The 15992-nt window shown below is 43.9% G+C and overlaps 1 protein-coding gene across 1 annotated transcript; it reads left to right on the forward strand.

Annotated features, from left to right (window-relative positions):
• The first annotated feature begins 239 nt into the window (after positions 1 to 239).
• Positions 240 to 15880, forward strand: scn4aa (sodium channel, voltage-gated, type IV, alpha, a). Its single transcript, XM_088438226.1, has 26 exons — positions 240 to 512; positions 707 to 825; positions 899 to 988; positions 1053 to 1181; positions 1326 to 1417; positions 1488 to 1769; positions 1992 to 2055; positions 2138 to 2279; positions 2371 to 2591; positions 3395 to 3530; positions 3610 to 3712; positions 4652 to 4890; positions 5097 to 5270; positions 5360 to 5716; positions 7608 to 8033; positions 8483 to 8524; positions 8814 to 8949; positions 9807 to 9961; positions 10027 to 10200; positions 10263 to 10385; positions 10643 to 10924; positions 10995 to 11048; positions 11257 to 11394; positions 11477 to 11581; positions 12287 to 12557; positions 12774 to 15880. The coding sequence occupies exons 1-26, from the start codon at positions 240 to 242 to the stop codon at positions 14018 to 14020; spliced, it is 5574 nt and encodes a 1857-aa protein (XP_088294352.1). The 3' UTR covers positions 14021 to 15880.
• The last annotated feature ends 112 nt before the right edge of the window (positions 15881 to 15992 follow it).

Below are 15992 nucleotides of genomic sequence, written 5' to 3' on the forward strand. Positions count from 1 at the left end.
TGGTCGTTACCTGAGCCCTCAGCACAGTTGTGATGTCGTTTTCAGTAAACGGCAAAAGAAAAAGTGTCTTTAAAAGTATTAATGCTATGTGAAAAATTATGTACTTATCAAATGAATTCATACAATCCCAAATATGTAATTTTACGTTTTTAATAGTTCCGTCATGTTCAACTAACGTCCCGCCTTGCAGCTTCCCCTAGGGTGACCCCGGTGCGGCGGTAGCGCTTCGCAATGCCAAGATGGCGCTCCTGCTCCCTCCCCCAGGCGCTGACGCGTTCCGTCCCTTCACCCGGGAATCGCTGGCGGAGATCGAGAGGCTTCAAGCGGAAAAACGGAAAAAGGCTTCCGGAGTAGACGGACATGACGAGGCCGAGGTGGAGGAGGAGGAGCCGGCGGCCCCCAATCCCAACTTGGAAGCGGGCAAGAATTTGCCGTGGATTTACGGGGATCCGCCGGCGGAGATGATCAACACGCCCTTGGTGGATTTGGACCCTTTTTACAAGGCTCAGAAGGTTAGCTGGACTCTGTGTCAACGTCAAACATTATAAGAGGAAAAATTAAGGATTTTCGACGCTACTTTTTTCCCAGTACATGTATTCCCTTTTTTAGTGCGCCCCGATACCAAGTGCCGATACCAAGAGTATGATATTGATACTTTTAATGATATTGATATTTTTAATGCAGCTGTCACGTTTGTGCTTTTCAGACATTCATCGTGCTTAGCAAAGGCAACACGATTTACAGGTTTAACGCAGAACCGGCGTGCTACCTCCTGAGCCCCTTCAGTGTCGTGAGAAGAGGAGCCATCAAAATCCTCATACATTCATATCCTTAACGCCACAGCTCATTTCAACACACTCCTTTATATCATTCATATTTCCTTAGCGTTTTGCTTTAAATTATTCAGCATGTTCATCATGATCACCATTCTAGCCAATTGTGTGTTCATGACCATGAGCAACCCACCGGCGTGGAGTAAAAATGTTGAGTGAGTATGCAGTCAGATGTCTGAAAATTCCATTTGATGCTAAGAATGGTCTTCGCATCCGCAGGTATGCTTTTACTGGAATTTACACTTTTGAGGCTACCGTGAAAGTCTTGTCCAGAGGCTTCTGTATCGGCTCGTTTACATTCCTTCGAGACCCGTGGAACTGGCTGGATTTCATGGTGATCAGCATGGCGTAAGCAATACCACCAAATCAGTCATATATATACATACATACACATATGTGCCTCAGAAGACAGAAGCCCAGTGAAGAGAAGGAGCCAGATGGACATATACGTTATAGATGGATACATACATATATTATATATATTTCTCACAGGTACATCACAGAGTTCGTCGACCTCGGTAACGTGTCCGCGCTCAGGACCTTCCGTGTGCTTCGAGCCCTCAAAACCATCACTGTGATTCCTGGTATGCTTTGCGTTTTCCGTTCCGTAGTCCACCAGAATGGATTTGAAGTGTGGAAATGGTTTCCTGGCAGGTCTGAAAACCATCGTGGGTGCGTTGATCCAGTCGGTGAAGAAGATGGGGGACGTGATGGTCCTGACGGTATTCGCTCTAGCTGTGTTTGCCCTGGTCGGCCTGCAGCTTTTCATGGGCAACCTGCGGCACAAGTGTGTGCGCTGGCCCATCTTTAGCAACGACACCGGCGAGTGGTTCAACGTCACTGACCCCGTGGAGCTTTATAGTCAAACCCTCGGCATCAACGGTAGCGATTATTCCAACAGCACCTTCAATTTCATCGAGTACGTCGAGAACCCGGGTATGTTGCATCTCAAATGTTTGTTGTTGTTACTTTGTGCAGAACGTGAATATGGAGGCATGTTTGAAAATATAAGTAAACACAATATGAAGAATGAATAATGCATTCAAATGACAAATTTGATTCGGTGTCAAATTAAAGGCAAAAAATAGACATTGACACAAACAATGTGATATCTCATTTATAATTACATATATATTTTTTATATAATTTCTTGTGTAGAAAACTACTATTTTCTGGAAGGCAGCAAAGGTCCTCTTGTATGCGGGAACAGTTCCGACGCCGGGTACGACATCGTGTCCATTTCTTCACATCTGTCACACTGAGATGAGGTCACCACACGTTTCACCTCCATGACTTCTCCTTAGAGTCTGCCCTGAAGGCTTCACGTGCATGAAGGCCGGCGGGAACCCAGATTACGGCTACACCAGTTTTGATTCCTTCGGTTGGGCCTTCCTGGCGCTCTTCAGACTCATGACACAGGACTACTGGGAAAACCTCTTCCAGATGGTTGGAATTCTGCAAGCGTTTCTTCTCCTTCTCACCGGACGTGAAGAACGCCTCCTTATTTGTCGTAGCTTCTCGTTTGTTTCAAACGCAGATCCTGCGGGCGGCGGGCAAAACCTATATGCTCTTCTTTGTGGTGGTGATCTTCTTGGGCTCCTTCTACCTCATTAACCTCATCCTGGCGGTGGTGGCCATGGCGTACGATGAGCAGAACCAGGCCACGCTGCGCGAGGCCAAGGAGAAGGAGGAGGAGTTCCAGCGCATCCTCGAGCAGCTCAAGAGCCAAGAGCAGGTGCGCACTTATTGTTGTTTTAAGTTATCTTAGATTAGCTGAACTTGACTTTGTGGCTATTGTAGAAATCTCCATACTTATGCATAAATCTAATGTTTAAACCAATGATTTTTATGGAACCTAACATAGTTCTTACGCTTGTACTGTACTTAGCCATTGAATCAACACCAGCTTTTTTGTGGGTGATTTTTTTTTTTTTCCAGCATGAGCCTGGGATTTCCTAAATGTTAGCCTTTACAGCATTAACTTTGCACCATATTCTTGTGTTTAAGGTTTTACAGCATTCTTTTGACTATATATTTGTTGCATTTGTCCGTTTGTGTAGAATTTAGAGCTTAAAAATTTGCTTTTGTGGATTTAAAGTGTACTAAATAGATTTTTGCAGCCTTATTAGTCTTCATGGTTAGCATCTGTAGCATTAGCGCTGCTATTCTGAGCAGTTGATCATATAGGTTTGAAGATTTCTTTTGTTACAGAGGTTGGACATTTTTGTTCCCTTTGGAAACTTTGTCTGGAACTACAGACTTTTGTCTGGAAAAAAGAAAACTTCAAAGCTCTTTTAAAAAGAAAGAAGGAAAGGAAAGGATTGACCCAGTTGCACAAATAACCCATATCAATAGTCTTGCTATCCGTGACTATTAGCTTGGGTGTTCCTCTTCATTTTATAAACTTGAATTGCGTTAGCCTGGCCAACCTTTAGCATCCTTGTTTTTGGAGGATTTTATTTGATTTTTTGAATACCAAAGCTGTTCAGTAGCTTTGTTTATCTACGATAAAGTCATAACAATCAAAATTGTTGTGCCTAGCAAGCTCAGCGATCTGGAAGCGAAGATTCTCTGAACAGCGATAAGTCTCTAAATTGCCACATAGCTGAGGCGAATACGGTGCGAGATGAAGCTGTCAACGACTGTAACGGCAAGGTGATCCCAAGCCTCATGGTCCGATCACCCACCATGGACATGGTCAGTCTTTGACTTATTTGTTCCTCGTTCGTGCATCCAATCTAAACACGAGGTTCCATTTGGGGTGATCTGTTTTCAGTCAAATGCCGACGAAGAGCTAAGAGAGACGTCTCCTGGCATGCTTAATCCAGACGAGCTTCATTCGGATGAGCAGAGACAGAGGTCCGCTAGCGCCATGGAAGGTACCCCGGCTTCTGCTCGGTTGCGTTCCCGTCCGCCAGGTGTTAAGCCCTTTGCGGGTGCGAGGAAATAAACGTGGCGTCAAGTTTGAACCAGAGTGGAGATGGCTGCGCGGACATAATAATATTGCTCTCAGAGAGACTAATGGTTTCATTAGCACGCTTCTCTGTCAACATTCAGCCTTTGCCAGGACACGCTCATTCAATTTTGGAGAATTAAAGTCACCGCACGCGACCTAAGTCAGGAGGCCTTCCCACTGTTGTTGTCACCTTAGCGAATACAGCTCACACCAATTTTAGAATCTAGATTCGTTTTCGTAGCATTAGCTTTTCTATTCCTAAGTATTAACTTTCAAAACACTAACCTAGCCCCTTCGGTGTATAATATTGACTTGGTGAAGACAACGCACGTCATTTATAGCAACTAGAACTACCTTTTTAGAGCTAGCTTCGCTATTCCTTTGGATTACTTTTTGCAGCATCTTAGCTTGGCTAAAACTGAGAATTAGATTTGGTAGCTTCTAGCTTCTGAATATTAAGAATATATTGTGTGTTTGTATTAGCTTTTATCCCATTAGCCTAGCCATTCCCTTGGATTCGGTTTTGTAGCCTTAGCTTGACTTTAACATACTGTTGATACCTCAATGAAGAGAACTCACATTTATACACGTTCGGATGACCTTTTGTCGCATTATAGCCTGGCAAAAACTCAGTATTAGCTTTTGTAGCTTCTAGTCTTTTAACATTTACCTGGTATTTCATGTTTTTTACAGGTATAAGCTTTTATTTTATTACCCTCACTATTCCTGAGTGTTTTTTTTCTTACCATGGCTATTGTTTGGCTATTACTAAATAATATGCACATGCACCAAACTCACTTATTTCTTGTCCTAACCATTTAGCTTTGTAACCATTTGTCAAAGATATCATCCTTGCGTCCAGAGTTGGAGGACGCTCAGAGGCCGTGTCCACCAGGCTGGTACAAGTTTGCCGACATTTTCCTGAAGTGGAACTGCTGCAAGCCGTGGGTGGCCCTCAAAAAGTGGTTGTACGTCATCGTGATGGACCCCTTCTTCGACCTAGCCATCACTATTTGCATCGTGCTCAACACGCTCTTCATGGCTATGGAACACTACCCCATGACTCAAGAGTTTGATGAAATGCTCTCTGTGGGCAACCTGGTGAGTTCCAAACTCATTGGTGCTTTTCTTTTAAGCAAATTGGCGTTAACAGGTGGCGAGAGGTGCAATTGCACTAATTAAATGAATAGCTGGTAAAAGAAGCAATTGCATATAAGACACGCGAGCAAATATGCGCTTGACTAATTTTGACTCGTTATTTTTGCAAGGCTCCTTAGAATTGTATTGAATTGTGTACCTTTTCTTAGGTTTTCACTGGGATCTTCACAGCGGAGATGGTCTTAAAGCTCATTGCCATGGACCCCTACTACTACTTCCAAGTGGGCTGGAACATTTTCGACAGCATTATCGTCACGCTCAGCCTTGCGGAGTTGGGCCTGGCAAACGTCCAGGGGCTCTCGGTCCTGCGTTCCTTCCGTCTGGTGAGCGCCGCTTGATCACGTCCCGACCAGCACAATGCACATTTCATTTATTTTCGTTCTTTGTCTTCCCGGTTGCGATGCGGCGTCAGCTTCGCGTCTTCAAGCTAGCCAAATCCTGGCCCACGCTCAACATGCTAATCAAGATCATCGGGAACTCTGTGGGCGCCCTGGGAAACCTTACGCTGGTCTTGGCCATCATCGTCTTCATCTTCGCCGTGGTGGGCATGCAGCTCTTCGGCAAGAATTACAAGGACTGCGTATGCAAGATCTCCAACGAGTGCGAGCTGCCGCGCTGGCACATGAATGATTTTTTCCACTCCTTCCTCATCGTCTTTCGCATCCTGTGCGGCGAATGGATCGAGACCATGTGGGACTGCATGGAGGTGTCCGGCGCCGGCATGTGCCTCATCCTATTCATGATGGTCATGGTCATCGGGAATCTTGTGGTGAGTTAAACTTCAAAGCATTAATATATTTTTACTTTATTTTCACACTTCTGGGATTGTTTGAAACTTTTTTTCAGTGAGGGTCAGATTTAGTGGGGTGAAAATGTGTGTGTGTGTGTGTGTGTTGGGGGGGGCAACTATTAACTCTCGACTTGTTGACATTATGAAGAAATGCTGATGGAATTATTTAGTGAACAAAAATAATTTAATCAAAACTGAATATTTTATAATTTAGAAACTCTATTTTTGCACGTCTTATTTTCAGTTCTATGAGGTGGCTGTTGCTTTTTAACCTGAAATGACTTTTAGTTCACAAATATGGATTATCATAAATTAACAGCTTGAATTCTTTACCTTTTAAGCAAGCCTCCAGTTGCTTTAATTTTTCACATCTTTATTCCCAGTCATCTTGTCGTGTTTTGCAACTTTTGTCTGATTGAACCAAAACGATATCACAGTATTAAAACTGCCACAATACCATTCATCCAATCACAGCATTTTGAACTACATGGACCATGATGCTTTGCAATCTTGAGCCAACCACAAAATGACTGATAAAACCTATTTTTGTCACTGCTACTCCCATGTTTAAAAACACAGAATCTTACCATCTTCTGGTGAAATATAAAATAATATATTTGTACAGTGCTAACGGACCACACATTATTCATTTTATGCCAGAAGCTGCAGGCCGGTGGAAGTTTGAACATGGGCCACATTTGGCCCACGGACCATACTTTGAAAGCAACCCTGCTTTTACTTATGCTGTCCGTTACCATTTGGCTTTTTTGGAGGGGGAAAAACTCTGGGGGAACAAGCACCTCTTGTAGTTAATTTTATAAGGTAGCAAAAAATGAAATACTTTCCCGTTGCCGCCGTCAGGCTAGCAGATGTTGACGTCGGAAGAAGCGATGTTCTCTTCTCGTAAAGAAAGAGGGCCGAGCACTCATGCACAATAATTCAGTGCGCTCTCTCATGACCACTTCCTTGTAGGCTATTCATAGAAATAAAAAGGAAATGGCTCATCAGCGGGAGAGCTGAAAAGCACCGACCGCCAAGCGCCAAAATTCTCCAGATGATCACGACCCCTCAAATCGCCTACTCGGGGGGGTCAGGGCTAGCATGAGCTCGCTACGCATGCAGACCAAGAAAAAAAAAGAAAATCAAAACGACATGGAAGGCTTCTATTTAAATCCAACGACTTGAGAGGGCGAACGCTGGTTTTGACCTTGAGTATGTGTTAAGATCCAACTCAGGTCGGCATGCTGCCATCACGCCAACAAATGCAAACAGCTGCTGAGCATGTGTGAAGAAGAGTCATCGGAGACGCCATCGACTGTAATTGATGAGCGTTTAGGGTCGTGAGCTGATCGTGTTGCTTAATCCAGTATTTTATACATGTTAGCATGAAGGATAGCATAACACGGAAGCACCGTCAGCTAAAACCCTACTTGAATGGATGCACTGGATAAGGGGCGTCAATTAACAGTTAAAGAAGTCCTCTTTATCGAAAAATGTTTTTTTTTTCCAAAATGACAATATAAAAAATATTTTCTATGATTTGATTGCTGGTTTGATCCATAACATTAGAAAATTAGCAAAAATGTTGATCATTGTTTTCCAAAATAAAAGCAAGTGTTAGTAAATGTTTTATTTTGATTCAACGCAATGATAATCAAGGTTCAACTATTAATCGATGAATTTACAACTCAATCTATGAATATTATAAACGATGAAACACGAACAATTTTTGCTGTCTAAACGATGACATTTTGATTACTTTGCTAATTGATTAGTTGTCGATTAATTGAATCACTGCCCCTTTAATTTTTCAGTATTTTTTAGGCCCAAACTTCATTTTGCCGTTCAAATTTTTAAACCTTGTGCTCAGGTGTTGAACCTCTTCCTGGCGCTGCTGCTCAGCTCCTTCAGTGGCGACAACCTGTCGACGGCGGACGACGACGGCGAGCTAAACAACCTCCAGATCGCCGTGGCCAGGATCACGCGAGGCGTCGACTGGCTCAAGGCCGCCGCGGCCCAAATACCCCAGAGAATCTTGGACAAAAAACCCAAGGCGGCCGAGGAGGCTAACACAGAGGCGGTGGAGATGAACGACTTGGACGCCAGCGGGGATGCCAAAAAGGCGGACGGGATAGCAAACTGTTTGGCACCGGGACGGACTTTTGCCGCCGTTTTGGATGGAGAGCTTGGCCTTGGCGTGCCCATCGCTCTGGGAGAATCGGATTTTGAAAACACAGACGATGACGACAACTATGACTCCAATGTCTCCACTTGTGGAGATAGCATTCATGACCCGGTAAGAGTGACATCTACAGCTAACTGAAATCATGCTAACATCTTTTTTTTTTTTTTTAAACATGCTAGACCAGGGGTGTTAAACTAATTTTTATCGTAGGCCACATTGTGGTTATAGCTTCTATCAGAGTGCCGCTGTGACTGATTTTAAGTGTGTTTATCACATACTTAGCTTGTCTTGAAACCAGAAGCTGGCAAAAACTGTTCAAAAGAGAGATTGGGAATAGGAAAAATGCTTGTTTTTTCCCCAAAAAGTTTTAAAATGTGAAGACAACTTGCAAGTTTGGTATTTTAGTCGGAAACATGAAGTCAAATCAACATTTCGCGGGCCACATAAAATGATGTGGCGGGCCGGATCTGGCCCCGGGGCCTTGAGTTTGACACCACTGTGCTAGTGTGCCAGTAAGCCCCCTTTCTCAACATTATTATATTTTTTTTTTATTCTTTCAGAAAAGCTTAGACGACGATCTTGGACATATAAAAGAAGTCAAAGTGAGTACCTCCCTTCAAGTGTGAATTTCAACCCAATTCGGGCCATTGGAGACCAGGAGTGGACTAACGTTTTGACACGAGCGCCTCAAAAGCTCCTATAATCTAAAACAAAAGCATTACAACAATGTTTGTCAAGTCCTATGTATTTATTAACTATTCATTGAAATGATTCTTACAACAGAAAATTAAACAAACAAAATGGTGGCCCATGACGGCAATGTTAACATTAGGGACCAGTATGACTTTTGACACCCAAGGGTTAAGCATCGTGTCTGCCGTGCCCAAGCAGCTGATGGGCGTGGCCACCGAGGATGAAGACGTATCGCTGTGCAGCACGGCGGACTACCAGCCGCCCGAGCCTGAAGCGGAGGAGGAGGAGGAGGAAGAACCGGAACCGGTGGAGCCGGAAGCCTGCTTCACTGAAAGTATGATTTAAGTATGAAGTACGATGATATTAAAAAACAGCTTTGTGGATTTATTGGCGTACGTCTCATGGAAATTGCTGCCAAGTTCAGAAAATTTGGTTTATCAAGACTGTTTTTCATGGATTTTTAAAGCTTTTTATATTAGTATGGTTTATATAAAATATGTTTGAAGTTATTCTATATATATGTCAACAATGTATTTCAATGAGGAAATGAATGAGTTAATCGAAGCTTATGTTTAAGCAGTCTTGTAGGACTTGAAGCTTTTTTGGACACCCAGCTGCACACTGGTAGCCTTACTTTTTAATATTAGAAGTCAGACTTTAGAATTTTTTAATTCATAGACAAATTTCATAAAGTTTACATTTGTTTAAAGATTTGCTGTTGTGTTTTAAGCGTCGAATTTCACCTTCTGTGGATCAGTCTGAGGATTTTGCCAGGCTCGATGTGTGTGCAAAGTTTCATGAGTTTTCCTGCATGCTAAAACCCTCAAAATTTCCGTTGTCTTGTTGGCGAACCGCTCGTTGCTATGGCAACAGCACTTTACGAAAACTTACAAACTTCGTGTTTTGACATCATGCAGCACACTTGTTTGCAGGTGCAATCTTGACCTAGATGATTCTATCCTCTCAAATTTGATGTCAGTCCAGTCCTGAACGTTTACAAACTTATTTTATCGTAGTGGTAGCGCCACCTACTGGCTAAAGCAATTAAATGTGTTTTTGATTATTTTTTCAAAGTGGGTTAGGGTGGTTTTCATAAAATGCTGTAGGTTCACTGGCTAGGTATAGAACAGTTGTATTTTTTTTATTTGAAGACGAATCAAATCTTAGGCCTACAATGTATTTTCCCATTAGACTGCGTGCGGCGCTGGCCTTGCCTCACCGTGGACGTGGACACCATCGGAGGCAAGCGATGGTGGAAGCTGCGCAGGACCTGCTTCGCCATCGTGGAGCACGATTGGTTTGAAACCTTCATCATCTTCATGATCTTACTGAGCAGTGGCGCCCTGGTAAGAAGAACACGTCCAAAAGGGTCTTGTTGGGACATTTCCACATTTCGTCCTGTTCTATCCAGGCTTTTGAAGATATTTACCTCGAGCGACGGCGAATCATCAAAATTATCCTGGAGTACGCCGATAAAGTTTTCACCTTCGTCTTTGTCATGGAGATGATCCTGAAATGGACGGCGTACGGTTTCAAGACCTACTTCACCAACGCCTGGTGCTGGCTGGACTTTTTCATCGTGGACGTAAGTTCTCCGATGTTCCATTGAGGGTCTTGGAGGTCACAAACCATCTGATTTGTTTGCAGATTTCTCTGATCAGTTTAGGGGCCAACTGGTTGGGTTTCTCTGAACTTGGGGCCATCAAATCCCTCCGAACGTTGAGAGCCCTAAGGCCTCTTCGTGCCCTCTCCAGATTCGAAGGCATGCGGGTAAGTGGTCCTGAAGCGGCCATCTTTGAAATCCACACTCCTGCTTGTCTGAAGTCGTCCACGTGATGATGTTTGATTGCACCGATTAGATTTGGACTCAAATTGTGTTAAAGATGCAAAGTTTGTGATGTTTCTCCTAGCTTGCATGCTTTACACCGTGTGGAAGCGCCGCCTGGTAAGCGTTGCAAAGTCAACAATGGCGTGGAGCCATATTGTGAGATTCTCACCAACAAACCTCATTTTTTCCCCTTCACCAGGTGGTGGTGAACGCACTCGTAGGTGCCATCCCGTCCATCTTCAACGTGCTGTTAGTGTGCCTCATCTTCTGGCTCATCTTCAGCATCATGGGCGTCACCATGTTCGCCGGCAAGTTCTACCGATGCATCAACACCACTTCGGAGGAGCTTTTCGCCGTCACTGAAATCAACAACCGGAGCGAGTGTCTGGCCCTGCAGGAGGCCACGGGGGAGGCCCGCTGGGTCAACGTCAAGGTTAACTACGACAACGTGGCGCAGGGCTACTTGTCGCTGCTCCAAGTGGTACGTGCCGCTGGTTCTGGATTGTCTGCGTTTAAAAAAGTAATAAAAACATGTTCGCATACCTTTGCAGGCCACTTTTAAGGGCTGGATGGACATCATGTATGCTGCTGTTGACTCAAGAGAGGTAAACCTCTCTATGATCTGGTCAAATACGTTTTTTTATGGAGAAGAGCTGACACCCTTGACTAATGCTTACCTAATATAAGCCAATTGAGCAATGTAGTGCCAACTTTGACCATTGGATGGCAGTGTTTTCACACTTAGAACACAGCTATTACCTAAATCAATTCCAACTGAAGAATGGGAGTCAATCATTCATATCAATCATTCAGGTGGAGGAGCAGCCATCGTATGAGATCAACCTGTACATGTACATCTACTTTGTCATCTTCATCATCTTTGGCTCCTTCTTCACGCTTAACCTCTTCATCGGCGTCATCATCGACAACTTCAACCAGCAAAAGAAAAAGATGAGTGTTCACGCATGACCTTTGATCACGTTTTGGTCTTGGAATTCAGCAATAAAAATAATAATGACATTTGCTGTTACACTTGGGAGATAAAGACATCTTCATGACGGAAGAGCAGAAGAAGTACTACGAAGCCATGAAGAAACTCGGTTCCAAGAAGCCCCAGAAGCCAATTCCACGTCCCACAGTATGATTTTCTATTTTTATTGTTTGTCAGGACTTAGACATGAAATCTGACATTTGTGAAAAGTGACTTTAATTTTAATGTAAATGTTAGCAGTCAGAATAGCAATGTGACAAATGGCCGCCATCTTTGTGGCATTTTCTAAAACATAATAAATAAATAACATCTTTTGGCCATCTGCTTTTGAAACATCCACTGTCTGAAAAAGTGGTAAATTTGTTCCTGAAACTTGTCAGCCAATCAGAGAAGAGCATTCAATGAGTAGAAGACAATATGAAAAAAATTGAGGAAAAAGTTGAGAAATAATAAAGTTCGAGTGGTTTTCTGTTTTTGAATTTTTTTCATAAAATTTCCCAAGGTAATATCACAAAACATTCCTCATTTTCTGCAGAAAGCTTCATCCAATTTTTAAAATTCTTTCTACGTTGTACTCAGGTTGAAACGGCCTTTCCAAGAAAAATATGCATATTGACAGATTTTCATTTATTTAAAAAAAAACTGTAAAATGAGTGTAAAAATTTATTCATATTCTTGTCCCTCGGGATACTTTGACGGAAACATTTTATGAAGACGTTTTGATTCAGTGACAGTGTTGGATGTCGAAGACTTAAAAGTCCTCAGCTCGGCATGTGGGGCCCGATGGCATCATCTGTTGTCAACACCTTAAATTGACCCTCCTGGATTTGTGTTTCATCCCTCCCTTGGCAGAACTTCCTCCAGGGCCTGGTATTCGACCTTATCAGTCAGCAGTTCTTTGACATCTTCATCATGGTGCTCATCTGCCTCAACATGGTGACCATGATGGTGGAGACGGACAACCAAAGCGCTGAGAAGGAGAATTTCCTCTTTAAAGTCAATCTAGCTTTCATTGTGGTCTTCACCACCGAGTGTGTGTTGAAGCTCTTCGCTCTGCGCCAGTACTTCTTCACCAACGGCTGGAACATATTCGACTTCATCGTCGTCATCCTCTCCATCGCCGGTGAGTACCGTGAGAAAGTTGCCATATATTAATTGGTAAGTCGAGGCCTTAAGTTAACTGCAAAAGCACATATGTAACAGTTTATGTAACAGTTTACTAAATTTACTAAAAAGTTACTGAAAAATGTCCTTAATCAAGGAATGAAAAAACTTCTATCTTGCATTTCCTGGCCAAGAGGCAATCAGAGATGAAAAGATCATCATTCTTTTCCTGCAGGCACGATGCTGTCGGACCTGATCGAGAAGTACTTTGTGTCACCGACCCTCTTCCGCGTGATCCGCCTGGCCCGGATCGGGCGCATCCTGCGTCTCATCAAAGGCGCCAAAGGCATCCGGACGCTCTTGTTCGCCCTGATGATGTCACTCCCCGCCCTCTTCAACATCGGTCTGCTGCTCTTTCTCATCATGTTCATCTTCTCCATCTTCGGCATGTCCAACTTCGCCTATGTCAAGAAGGAGGCCGGCGTGGACGACATCTTCAACTTCGAGACGTTTGGCGGGAGCATCATTTGCTTGTTCCAGATCACCACGTCGGCCGGCTGGGACGGGCTCCTGCTTCCCATGCTCAACAGGGAGCCCCCGGACTGCGATCCCGACTTTGAGAACCCCGGCACGGACGTGAGGGGCAACTGCGGCAGCCCGGGCATGGGCATGATGTTCTTCAGCAGCTACATCATCATCTCCTTCCTGGTGGTGGTCAACATGTACATCGCCATCATCCTGGAGAACTTCAACGTGGCTCAAGAGGAGAGCTCGGACGCGCTGTGCGAGGACGACTTCGAGATGTTCAACGAGACGTGGGAGAAGTTCGACACGGAGGGAACCATGTTCATCGAGTACGCCCGCCTCTCGGACTTTTGCGACGCGCTGCAGGAGCCGCTGAGGGTGGCCAAGCCCAACCGCCTTCGTCTGATCCAGATGGACCTCCCGTTGGTCATCGGCGACCGCATCCATTGCCTGGACATCTTGATGGCCGTCACGGAGATGGTCCTGGGGGACACGTTGGAAATGGCCGCCATGCGGGAGAGCATCAAAACCAAATTCCTCCTGAGCAACCCTACCTCGGACTCCTTCGCGCCCATCACTACCACCGTACGCCACAAGGAGGAAGAGTGGGCCGCCACCGTCATCCAGCGGGCATACCGGAGACACCTGCTGCGACGCGCTCTCCGTCACGCCGCCTTCCTGCGCCGCCACAGGAGAGGGGCAATCCACGACCAAGACCCGGCAGAGAGAGAGGGATTGATCGCACGCAAAATGGGGGCGCTGTATGCTAGCTGCGTGGGCCTCGCTCAGGAGAAGGTGACCCCGGTGGCGCCGGGAGCCCGACCCGGTCCCAACCCTCCTGGGTCAAGAGTCAGTCTCCCTGTGGAAGTCACAAACGAGGTTCTACTACATTCTGCCCCCGAGCCAGACCTAATCTTCGGCAGGCTTCAAGAACACATCAGAGAGTCGCTTGTATAACCAAAACATTTCTTTTTTATCTTATATTTCGTCGACTAACCTTGCCGTGCAGGATCTCAACTTGCACATTTTGTTGACATTTTTACTAGGATCAAAAGAGCTAAAATTTCACTTAGAACTCAAACGAATATTTTGTAGACTACAGGAAAGCTTGTTGTGGCGTTTGACTTCTCAAGGGGTCTTGATTGCTTGGAACTCTCTCGAAAGGGGAAGTCAACCCAAATATTTTTTTAACAATAATATGTTCCAGCTAATCTCATTACCTCTTTTGATGCCAAACATTTAAGAAAAAAAAAAGAACCTGCCTGCCAATTTTAAGCATTCTGATTGACCATATTTTTTTTTCATTTGCCCAGCTATTTCCCTAGAATATAAAACCTAAATTGAATAGACGTCGATGGCACTCATCAGTAGAGTTCTCATTAACGTATTTTCACGTCAATGGCACTCAAAGTGTGGCTATTGCATTTGAGAAATGTTGCTTTATTTTATAATCCACAAACCAAATTGGGCCTGCATAGAACATAACGTTAAAAAAAAAAAAAAATGACGCCCTCATAAGATCCTGCAAAATTGTTGTAGCAGAGCAACACAACATAGCAAGAAGTGTTGGATCTAAAACTTTATGTCCATGACGTAAACTTAATCTTTTTTTTCTTTTAATCATGAATCTGAAGTTTAGCACCAACTTCAAACCCCTAACCCCAGATTTCGGAATACCCTTACACACAGACGGCGTTCACCTTCGATGCCGTTTTGTTTTCAAAGCGATCGGAGTTGGAACACCAAAGCGGCTCGTTAGCAAGCGCTAACATTTAGCGAGAGCCGCTCTGATATTGCACTATGTTTATTTCTGGGCCGTCCAGGTCCAATTGCAGCCGATGAGGATGATGAGAGTCTAAAAGAGAACTTCATCCATCAGCGCGCATGATAGATGTTTTTGTCCACTTCCCGTTGTCGTGCCAGGAGGCCTTGAAAGGGCAGCGCTCATGTTTACATGTCCATATGATATTAATAATATTATTCATAGGTCAACTCCAAGTCACTTTTGGCCTCATGTTGATGCTGTTGTGACTTTGTAAAAGTTCTTTCACGTTTTGTCTTAATTGAAAAGGTCTTACATTGAATATTAGGTACGCATATGAAGGGGGGAAAAAAAAAGACGCTTTGTGTTATTTACTGTTGGTAACTTTGACCACCCGATTTTAATGCTGACTGAAACTTTGTTTACATTTGGGATGCAGTGGGGATGCATGCCCAGCCGTGTGTGTGTGTTTCACAGACTGAATTGTGTATTGTTTGTTTATTGTAAATTCAGGATTAAAAGAGGGAAAAAGACAGTAATCTCGCAAATTTATGCATCCGGGCAATAAACACAAGACACATTTTATTGGAAAGAAAAACATCCCGGTGTGAAAAACGCAACTTAAGCGATTTCTGGCAAGTATTGGAAGGCTATAAGATGGCAAGAAGTATTTTCCTGCTGAGAAAAATGAGTAGAAGGAACTTGTGGCATTTACTGGCTCTTGTCCTTCATGTAACTGCAATCCTTTTTTTTTTAATGCTGTATGTCTGGCACTGGGCTATAGGATAGCAAGATGTATTTTCTTGTGAAGAAAAACATCCAGGCCTTAAGAAAAATGAGCTGCAGGAATTTCTGGCAAGTACTAGCTGTGCCATAGCAACCTCCCATATTTTTCATGCAATATATTGACTGTGCCCCACATGACAGTAATTTACAAAACGTTTTAATTTCGCCACACATTTAACCCTTTTAGTTATCTGAGTGAGACGTCTCACAAAAAAAAGACAACTGAGAGACAGGTAATAACTTGCGGTTTTGCTGTATATTTTAATGCAATGCCCTGTGGGAAATAAATGTACTCATTTGACCTTTATTGTGTTAGCAGCTCCGCCTTCTTGTTTGCATCTTCACAACCGAAAGTCTGACGACTCATCTTCTCATTACAAA

The sequence above is a fragment of the Hippichthys cyanospilos genome, chromosome 17, assembly GCF_059441005.1.
Source record: "Hippichthys cyanospilos isolate Australia breed blue-spotted pipefish chromosome 17, RoL_Hcya_1.0, whole genome shotgun sequence".
Lineage (NCBI taxonomy): Eukaryota > Metazoa > Chordata > Actinopteri > Syngnathiformes > Syngnathidae > Hippichthys > Hippichthys cyanospilos.